Source organism: Dendropsophus ebraccatus, chromosome 7 (assembly GCF_027789765.1).
Source record: "Dendropsophus ebraccatus isolate aDenEbr1 chromosome 7, aDenEbr1.pat, whole genome shotgun sequence".
Taxonomy (NCBI): domain Eukaryota; kingdom Metazoa; phylum Chordata; class Amphibia; order Anura; family Hylidae; genus Dendropsophus; species Dendropsophus ebraccatus.
The window spans coordinates 69,614,105-69,624,855 of NC_091460.1; the positions used below are offsets into that span (position 1 = coordinate 69,614,105).

At 46.3% G+C, this 10,751-nt stretch overlaps 1 protein-coding gene across 1 annotated transcript in view; it reads right to left on the reverse strand.

Moving 5' to 3' along the window:
• SNX25 (sorting nexin 25) overlaps positions 1 to 9,504 on the reverse strand; it is a 117,279-nt gene extending 107,775 nt beyond the window's left edge. Inside the window, exon 1 of the mRNA XM_069977729.1 lies at positions 8,993 to 9,504. Within this exon, the coding sequence (XP_069833830.1) occupies positions 8,993 to 9,418 (426 nt within the window). The 5' untranslated portion in view covers positions 9,419 to 9,504. The remainder of the gene's footprint in view (positions 1 to 8,992) is intronic.
• Positions 9,505 to 10,751: the final 1,247 nt, after the last annotated feature.

Here is a 10,751-nt window from a genome sequence, read left to right on the forward strand (position 1 = left end):
CTTAGACAATCCAAGAAATAAAGATACTGACACAAAAATTGCTTTTCTACTTGTATTTCATTTCTTTGTTACAAATAACATATTCAAACCTTCACATAGTCCATTACATCAACATCCATGTGCAAGGATACTGTTAATGAAGCTCCGTTATTGCGTCCAGCTTAGGATGCTGGTGAAGTCCAACAAACAGCTAGATAGCTGAGACCTCCACTGCAGCTGGGAGGCCAGATAGTAGCGTCATTACACAGCGTTTCAGAGGTGGATCCTCCTTTTTCAAGTGTACGCTTGAAAAAGGAGGATCCATTTCCGAAATGTTGCGTGCGCTTGAAAAATATATGAACATAAAAGACTACAAATATATTAACATCAATACAAAGTGGTTATTTTGCCATTTACCAGGATTAGGGTATGTTCACACCGAAGAAAAGCATCGGAATTCCGCAGAGGAGCCCCTGACGCAGAATCCAGGGGTTCTGCTGCGGAATTCTGTCGCTTTTTCTCAGCATGAACATATAAATAAATAAAACAAATCCAACTCATACACAATTATTTTCTGTCAATGGACATCATAGATCCTGATTATCAAAGTTTTCAAGACTATCCAGTCATTTTACTGCCTCTTTAAAAGTGACTCTGTACCCACAGCCTGCCCCCTCCTAACCGCTTGTACCTTCGGATAGCTGCTTTTATTCTAAGATCTGTCCTGGGGTCTGTTCGGCACGTGATGCAGTTATTGTCCTAAAAAAATACTTTTAAACTTGCAGCCCTGTGTCAAATTGGCGTAGCCTAGAGTGTCTGTGCCCAGGCTTGCACCTGTCCCTCTTCACCATTAGAAATGCCTCTGGGCAGGTTTTATTCTATTCCTCACTTGTCTGAACACTGCACAGGTGTCCTAACAAATGTGCAGTGTTCTTAGAGGTGATGAATAGGAGAATACCTGCCTGGGACATTCCTAATGATGAAGAGGGTGGGGAGGAGAGATGGAGGGCATCCCTTTTGTTCCAGGTAAGGGTATGTTGACTCTATGGAATAGGCAAGTAATTTCGAGTGGAACCCACGCTGCGGATTCCGCTTGAAATTCTGCCCTTCCCATTGTTTCAAATGGATTTCTCAAGTGCACTCCACAATCTGCCCAAAGAATTGACATGTCATTGAAATTCCTCGCCTATTCCATAGTGTGAACATACCCTAACACTAGGAATACAAGGCATAGGGACCAAGTGCTATTTATAAAGAGCATTATTTCTATAATTGCAAGTGCATGCGCTGTCTGTAGCTTTCTACCATATGTCACTGACACTGGGGGTGTAATACCTGACTCCGGAAATACATTTCATTTTAGGAGACGTAAGATGGAACGGCAGGGTGTAGATCATCTGAGATACCTTGTGTGTCTGCAGACACAGATACATTAATAGACTTTCCCACAGCATCTCTGCAGCAGTATCAGAAAATAGGTTTTGGAACATTTCCTAGAAGTCCTTGTGTAAGACACCTCCTTATAGCAAAAAGAGTAGTTCTACAATCTCTTACCACGATTGTATGAGCTGGGGACTGACACCCTGGTGGTGAAAACAGGGAGCCTGGATCTGTCTGTGTTTGGAGGAATGGAGGAACTGTGCTTACAACTATTTTATTAATATGTTTGGATGGACACAGTGTGAAACAGCGAGAAGTGGGAAAGGTGGCTATATACATTCAATAGATGTTGATCAAATGCTCAATTAGTTTTATCCTTCCCCCATACACACTTATTATTGATTGGCAGAGCTTGAGTTATATCTATTGTTAAAACTAACTTGCTAGATCTCTCTTTCTCCAAAGAAACTGGCACATTAACTGGTTGGTCCCACCAATAAGGCCATTGGGTATGCACACCTACATGAGCGGGAAGAAGAGGTCAGCCAAGTGCTTCTCTCTCTTTGCTGAATCTGATGGGCTCCATAAACTATGTTCTCCCATTTACGATACTGAATGTGGCCAAAACCGCACCACAATTTTTTCCCTTAATAGTCGCACAATGTTGCTGGGATTACCAACAAAATTGCCCAGCTACAGGTAATGGCGGCGATCAGGTACCACACTGTGAAGAGGCATAGGATACACTTAAAGATATATTTCTTGCAGTAATAGGTAAGCTCTCTACAATCTTTTCTTTGTTACAGTTATGATTATTACTACTATTATTAGTGCCTCTATTGATATTCATTGTTAGGTAAGTATGGTACCAGAGGAACAACTACTATCACGTAAATTGTTACTTGATACTGTTTTCGACTGATACCTATATCTAAGGGCCCTATTCCACCAACAGATCTGACGACAGATTTTCTGCCAAAGATTTGAAGCCAAACCCAGGAGTAGATTTGAAGAGGAGAAATCCAGTCTTTCCTTTATGACCTGTTCTCTGATTATAGTCTGTTCCTGGGTTTGGCTTCAAATCTTTGGCAGATAATCTGTCCTCAGATCTGTTGGTGGAATAGGGCCTTAAGGTTTGACCTTCTGGACCTGGTTTTGTATGTTCTATTTTCTACTTCCTTTTTTGTTTGCTTTCTTGCATTTTACGAGCGGTCACTTTACGATTGGTTTTGTTACCAAACTCCATGTTCATCTTGTTTGATGCGTAATTGCTTCTTGCGACAAACCTGTGTTGTTACTAAATTGTTTTATGAAAAATTCTTTAATAAAACCTATTGAACAAGATAATCATAGGAGAGCATACACTGACAACAGGGAGGCTGCTTAAAACAGATATGGTGTCCTCTACAACATTGGTCTGCTTACCAGTATACGCAACACTCTATGGACATGGACGTCAACGAGGAGTTAACTGTGCAGAGATTGGTACCCATGAGTCTGCCTCTATCAGCACATTATAGACATACTGAGCTCGCTCAATGCTGCTCCTGGACATCATCAAGCCATTCACATGCAGCTGGCACACAACATTCATTCATTAATTGTAAGGGTTTATACAGCATCTGTGAGGCTACAAGCAACAAAGCAATTCACAACATTTATAGCAACAAGACAAGTAGCTGACATTACTAGGCTTCATGGGTGATACCTTCAATGTACACAGCATGATAGTGATATGACATTAACATGATATTTTATGCATCCATGACCCATTTGATAGGATGATCCTGACACTACAGATTACAATTTGCAGGTCAGTGTTTTTAGTATTTTCTACAAGTGCATAAAAAGTGAGCACATATAATGCTCCGGCTCATTGCTGGGACTACGGCCACTGTCACATGGTGGTATACTGGTGTCCATTTATGTAGCAGGATTTCAGTGGGAAAAAAAATACTGGTTGCAGCATCTATGCAGGTGCCACTAAATGAAGAGGTTCTTTGATGGAGCTCCATAGCAGATGTGAGCTTACCCTAAATATACAAAACCTGAACACTGATCCAGAGCCGTTCTGCTGCATGGATGGACTGGTTGCACACATACTTTTTCCATGTTTCTGGAATGTGCATTTCAGTTACATTAATGGTGCGTTCAGACCTACAGGATCTGCAGCTGATTTTCTGCAGCAGATTTCATTTAAATAACTGAACACAGCATCAAATCTGCTGCAGATCTGCTGCAGATCCTGTAGGTGTGAACGCACCCTAAAGGGGTATTCCAAGAAAGAACTAACTTGATCGCGCAGGGGTTATGTCCATATCGGCCTGCAGCCCCTTTGTTTTGAATATTCATTTTCTATGGAGACACCAGAAAGAGCTGAGTGTAGCAATCTTTCCATCACCTCCAATATGAAGATCGCAGGGGGGTACGGAGGTTGGATTCCCCGCAATCTCTTACTTGTCCCCTACAAGTACAAGTTAGTTTTATCTTGAGATACCCCTTTAAAATCTAAAAAGAAAGTGAAAAAATGTGTGTGTGAGCACCAGAACAATATATAGAAGATGTCGATTTCCATAATGAAGTTAGAAGTGGTCTAGGGAAAACTATGCATACTGCCTCCCTGTGGCATTGGACAACAGCCATAACACCCTGCTGCTTCGGGGGGCTCCTTTGTTGTTTTAGGCTGGGGCTACATGGTAATTCCCAGTCACATGACCCCTTCACTCCCACAAGTGAATAGGAAATACAAAGGAAAGACTGTGCTGTCAGTTGCCAGATTACAAACAGCAATGTATACTAACCATCTGGGTCTCCAGTGCTCTGGCCACTGCTGTATCTTCAGTCTGCTGTCTCCTATAGAATGATTGACAGCTGGAGTAGACAGGGGCTGAAGATACAGCCAGCAGCAGGAAGGATAGAGACCTAGATGCCGAATCACAAGCTGCACGGATGGTAAGTATACATTGCTGCTTGCAATCTGGAAACTGACAGCACACAGATATACATATCTGTGTTGTCAGCTTCCAGTGCGGCACAAACGATACAAGGAATGTTTGTGCAGCCCGGACAACCGATTTATTTTGCTGTGTAAAGGCACTGCAAATGAGTGCCTGGGGCAGACAAATTGTGTAGTGTGAAAGGACCGTAACAGTGCTGCGGCACTACCACCATACAGTGCCCATATAACTCCTCCATAGACTGCAGTCCCCATACAACACAGTGCTAAAACAGCAGCACATGACACATCATGAGCTTCCAATACGGCATATATACATTCCACCATATGCCTAGGGACACTAAAATATCTTATTGTTACAATGCTCTGCAATGTAGATGTATTATTATATATTGAGAATTTCCACAAAACAGAGATTGACGTTAATATTCTATTCAAATACAGTTACCAATTGTCTAAAAGTATTTTTCAGGACCAGCCTCTTCAGGCCACTCTACTGTGGTGTTCCTCAACCCGTTACAAAACTACAATGCTTAGCATGCCTGGATGCCCCCGGCTGGCTGTGCATGCTGGAAGTTGTAGTCCTGCAACAGCTGGAGAGCCACAGGTTAGGGAACACTGTTCTAGTATGACTCTCAGGATGCAGTCCTATGTCTGGTGCATAAAACAGGCACATTTATCTAACCAAATTCTGCAACCTTTCATTACAAATATGTCCCCAGCGTAAACCTGGCATCTAGAGAGAAGATATTAAAGTGAATCTGTCAGCTGCAATTCAGGTCTCAAACTGCTCATACTGTTAGATAGTTTTTAGAACAAGGAAACACATTGTACTTTTAATATAGCTGTCTGTGCTTCCAGAATGTAGAAAAATTTTATTCTCTGGAATAAAAAAAAAAAAGAGTCAGGGTAACTTCACACTTACCTGATGCGCAGCGGATTTAACACTGCGAGTTTGCAGTGAGATCTGCCGCGGATCCTGTAGTGTGAAGCTAAATGGGTCCCATACATGCAGTGGATCCGCTGCGTGTATGGGACCTGGCCCCCTTAAAGTGACTGTACCACCAGGCCCAGGCTGAAGCACTGGAGGCGGGCCGACCCACCCTTAGTGGGAAGAAACTCCAGCCCCTCCATGATGTGACTCCATTAGAATCAATGGAACCCTATCATAGAGGGGCGGGGGTTTCTTCCCACTAAGGGTGGGTCGGTCCGCCTCCAGTGCTTCAGCCTGGGCCTGGTGGTACAGTCACTTTAACCCCTCCGCCGCAGCCACGAGCATATATTACCTGCTTGGTGCCGCGGCTGTGTGTGACGCTCCCAGCTCCACTCGCTCCTCATCAGCCACGGATTAGCTGATGGGGAGCCTGGAGCGCCGCCGAGCAGGTAATGTATGCTCGGGGCCGGGGCTGCGGGCAGGCCAGCGGTGGGGAGGGGGATTTAAGGGGCTTCACAGTACAGGATCCGTAGTGGATTTCGCTGCGTGTGAAGCTACCCTCAAAGAGGCTTTTCCAAGCTCCTAAACTGCAGCAAGCTGAAATGTTTCCTAGCGCCCCCCTCCCTGCTTGATTGACACCTAGAAGAGGAGTCCCAAGCAGGGTGAGGTATGGGAGGGAGAGTAAGGAGGTACTACAGCTTGCTGCTCTTCAGGAGCTCTGAAAAGCCTCTTTCACTCTTTATACTATATAGTAAAAGCATTTTCCTACATACTGGAAGCACAGATAGATATATGGAAGCTATCATGTGCCCCCTGGCCCAAACAGCTATCTAACAGTGTCAGCAGCTGACAGATCTCCTGTTAAGATGACACATTCAAGAAGTGCAGTGAGATCACAAAGGTTGCCCCAAAGACATAAGTGCGACCCAATACATGGCATCTATCAAATCACTGAACGCACTTCTATGGGACAGGTGTCCCTCTCTTAGAAGGGGATGGATGCAACAGGTTGAGCCCCCAGCCAATAGTACATACAGCATTGCTCGCCTATAGCTATCTGCATCACTAGCAGAACATCACTCAGTCCTAGAACACCAGAAAAAGCATTGTGGTTCCTCAGGAATTGTTGCATCTAAGGTACCAAAGCTACAGTTTACAATAACACATTGTTATCATAAACTGTACAGTAATGATAGTTCCCATTACATGCCCATCAAGAGTACTGGGATAAGACTGGTTATGTGTTATAGTAAGCTATATAATAATGATGGTGCCCATCCACAGTACTGGGATAAGACACTGGTTACTGAGCTGTATAGTAATGGTTCCTATGGCCAGTAATGGGATAGGACACTGGTTATTGGGCTGTATAGTAATGGTTTCCATGCCCAGTACTGGGATAAGACACTGGTTATATGTTATGGTAATGGTGCCCATTCCCAGTACTGGGATAGGATACTGGTTATTGGGCTGTATAGTAATGGTTCCCATGCCCAGTACTGGGATAAGACACTTGTTATTGGGTTGTATAGTAATGGTTTCCATGCCCAGTACTGGGATAAGACACTGGTTATTGGGTTGTATAGTAATGGTTTCCATGCCCAGTACTGGGATAAGACACTGGTTATTGGGTTGTATAGTAATGGTTTCCATGCCCAGTACTGGGATAAGACACTGGTTATATGTTATGGTAATGGTGCCCATGCCCAGTACTGGGATAGGACACTGGTTATATGTCATGGTGCCCATGCCCAGTACTGGGATAGGACACTGGTTATTGGTTTGTATAGTAATGGTTCCCATGCCCAGTACTGGGATAAGACACGGGTTATTGGGCTGTATAGTAATGGTTCCCATGCCCAGTACTGGGATAGGACACTGGTTATTGGGCTGTATAGTAATGGTTCCCATGCCCAGTACTGGGATAGGACACTGGTTACTAAGCTGTATGGTAATGGTTCCCATGCCCAGTACAGGGATAGGGCACTGGTTATATGTCATGGTTCCCATGCCCAGTACTGGGATAGGACACTGGTTATATGTTATGGTTCCCATGCCCAGTACTGGGATAAGACACGGGTTATTGGGCTATATAGTAATGGTGCCCATGCACAGTACTGGGATAGGACACTGGTTATTGGGCTGTATAGTAATGGTTCCCATGCCCAGTACTGGGATAGGACACTGGTTACTAAGCTGTATGGTAATGGTTCCCATGCCCAGTACAGGGATAGGGCACTGGTTATATGTAATGGTTCCCATGCCCAGTACTGGGATAGGACACTGGTTATATGTAATGGTTCCCATGCCCAGTACTGGGATAGGACACTGGTTATATGTAATGGTTCCCATGCCCAGTACTGGGATAGGACACTGGTTATATGTAATGGTTCCCATGCCCAGTACTGGGATAGGACACTGGTTATAGGTTATATGTAATGGTTCCCATTCCCAGTACTGGGATAGGACACTGGTTATATGTAATGGTTCCCATGCCCAGTACTGGGATAGGACACTGGTTATAGGTTATATGTAATGGTTCCCATGCCCAGTACTGGGATAGGACACTGGTTATAGGTTATATGTAATGGTTCCCATGCCCAGTACTGGGATAGGACACTGGTTATAGGTTATATGTAATGGTTCCCATGCCCAGTACTGGGATAGGACACTGGTTATATGTAATGGTTCCCATGCCCAGTACTGGGATAGGACACTGGTTATATGTAATGGTTCCCATGCCCAGTACTGGGATAGGACACTGGTTATATGTAATGGTTCCCATGCCCAGTACTGGGATAGGACACTGGTTATAGGTTATATGTAATGGTTCCCATGCCCAGTACTGGGATAGGACACTGGTTATAGGTTATATGTAATGGTTCCCATGCCCAGTACTGGGATAGGACACTGGTTATATGTAATGGTTCCCATGCCCAGTACTGGGATAGGACACTGGTTATATGTTATGGTTCCCATGCCCAGTACTGGGATAGGACACTGGTTATAGGTTATATGTTATGGTTCCCATGCCCAGTACTGGGATAGGACACTGGTTATATGTAATGGTTCCCATGCCCAGTACTGGGATAGGACACTGGTTATATGTAATGGTTCCCATGCCCAGTACTGGGATAGGACACTGGTTATATGTAATGGTTCCCATGCCCAGTACTGGGATAGGACACTGGTTATATGTAATGGTTCCCATGCCCAGTACTGGGATAGGACACTGGTTATAGGTTATATGTAATGGTTCCCATGCCCAGTACTGGGATAGGACACTGGTTATAGGTTATATGTAATGGTTCCCATGCCCAGTACTGGGATAGGACACTGGTTATATGTAATGGTTCCCATGCCCAGTACTGGGATAGGACACTGGTTATATGTTATGGTTCCCATGCCCAGTACTGGGATAGGACACTGGTTATAGGTTATATGTTATGGTTCCCATGCCCAGTACTGGGATAGGACACTGGTTATATGTAATGGTTCCCATGCCCAGTACTGGGATAGGACACTGGTTATATGTAATGGTTCCCATGCCCAGTACTGGGATAGGACACTGGTTATATGTAATGGTTCCCATGCCCAGTACTGGGATAGGACACTGGTTATATGTTATGGTTCCCATGCCCAGTACTGGGATAGGACACTGGTTATATGTAATGGTTCCCATGCCCAGTACTGGGATAGGACCCCGGCCTCCCCCCCGCCCTGTCCGCTGGAGCGGCTCTCACCTGTGTGCGGGTCCTGGCTCGGGTGAAGTCCGGGGGCGCAGCCTGGCGGGCGGCACAGTGCAGGGCACACACGCTCCCCAGAAGCAGGGCGCACACGGCTCCCCCCAGGTACACGGCGCAGCGGAGCAGCAGCACTGTAAGACACAGCTCCCCGGCAGCGCCCCCCTCAGGCTGCCCGGATTGCTGCCCCAGGTGTACCAGTGACAGGAGCAGCAGTCCGAACACCGCGATCAGCATGAGAAGAGAGGAGGGCGAAGAGCCGCGGGGGGCTGCGCTCTGCTCATCCGGGGGGAATTGCTTCCATGCAGCAGCAGCGTCCTGTTGCCCGGGGATGCCCGCGGCTGCCCTCCTCCTGCACACGGCATGGTTGGCCGCTCCGGAGTCCGGCTCAGTGCCCGGTGCCCCATGCCTCCCATGTAGATTCATAGCGCTCCTTCATCCCCAGCCGCAGCTCGGCTGCTCATCGCTCCCCGGGCCGGCTCTTCTCTCCTCCGCTTACTCCACTGTCTCCTCCCTAATCCCCGGGACTGTCAGCCGCACTCCGCCCCGCCCACCCCTCCGGAGAGGCGGAGCCACGGGGGCAACGTGCACTGACGGCGGCAGCACATGATGGGGGTTGTAGTTGTTCAGGGACTGAAGCATCATGTTATAGAGCAGGGGCAGCACATGATGGGAGTTGTAGTTCTTCAGGGACTGAAGCATCATGTTATAGAGCAGGGGCAGCACATGATGGGAGTTGTAGTTCTTCAGGGACTGACGCATCATGTTATATAGCAGGGGCAGCACATGATGGGAGTTGTAGTTCTTCAGGGACTGAAGCATCATGTTATAGAGCAGGGGCAGCACATGATGGGAGTTGTAGTTCTTCAGGGACTGAAGCATCATGTTATAGAGCAGGGGCAGCACATGATGGGAGTTGTAGTTCTTCAGGGACTGAAGCATCATGTTATAGAGCAGGGGCAGCACATGATGGGAGTTGTAGTTCTTCAGGGACTGAAGCATCATGTTATAGAGCAGGGGCAGCACATGATGGGAGTTGTAGTTGTTCAGGGACTAAAGCATCATGTTATTGAGCAGGGGCAGCACATGATGGGAGTTGTAGTTGTTCAGGGACTGAAGCATCATGTTATAGAGCAGGGGCAGCACATGATGGGAGTTGTAGTTCTTCAGGGACTGAAGCATCATGTTATAGAGCAGGGGCAGCACATGATGGGAGTTGTAGTTGTTCAGGGACTGAAGCATCATGTTATAGAGCAGGGGCAGCACATGATGGGAGTTGTAGTTCTTCAGGGACTGAAGCATCATGTTATAGAGCAGGGGCAGCACATGATGGGAGTTGTAGTTCTTCAGGGACTGAAGCATCATGTTATAGAGCAGGGGCAGCACATGATGGGAGTTGTACTTGTTCAGGGACTGAAGCATCATGTTATAGAGCAGGGGCAGCACATGATGGGGGTTGTAGTTCTTCAGAGACTGAAGCATCATGTTATATAGCAGGGGCAGCACATGATGGGAGTTGTAGTTGTTCAGGGACTGAAGCATCATGTTATAGAGCAGGGGCAGCACATGATGGGAGTTGTACTTGTTCAGGGACTGAAGCATCATGTTATAGAGCAGGGGCAGCACATGATGGGAGTTGTACTTGTTCAGGGACTGAAGCATCATGTTATAGAGCAGGGGCAGCACATGATGGGGGTTGTAGTTCTTCAGAGACTGAAGCATCATGTTATAGAGCAGGGCAGCACATGATGGGAGTTGT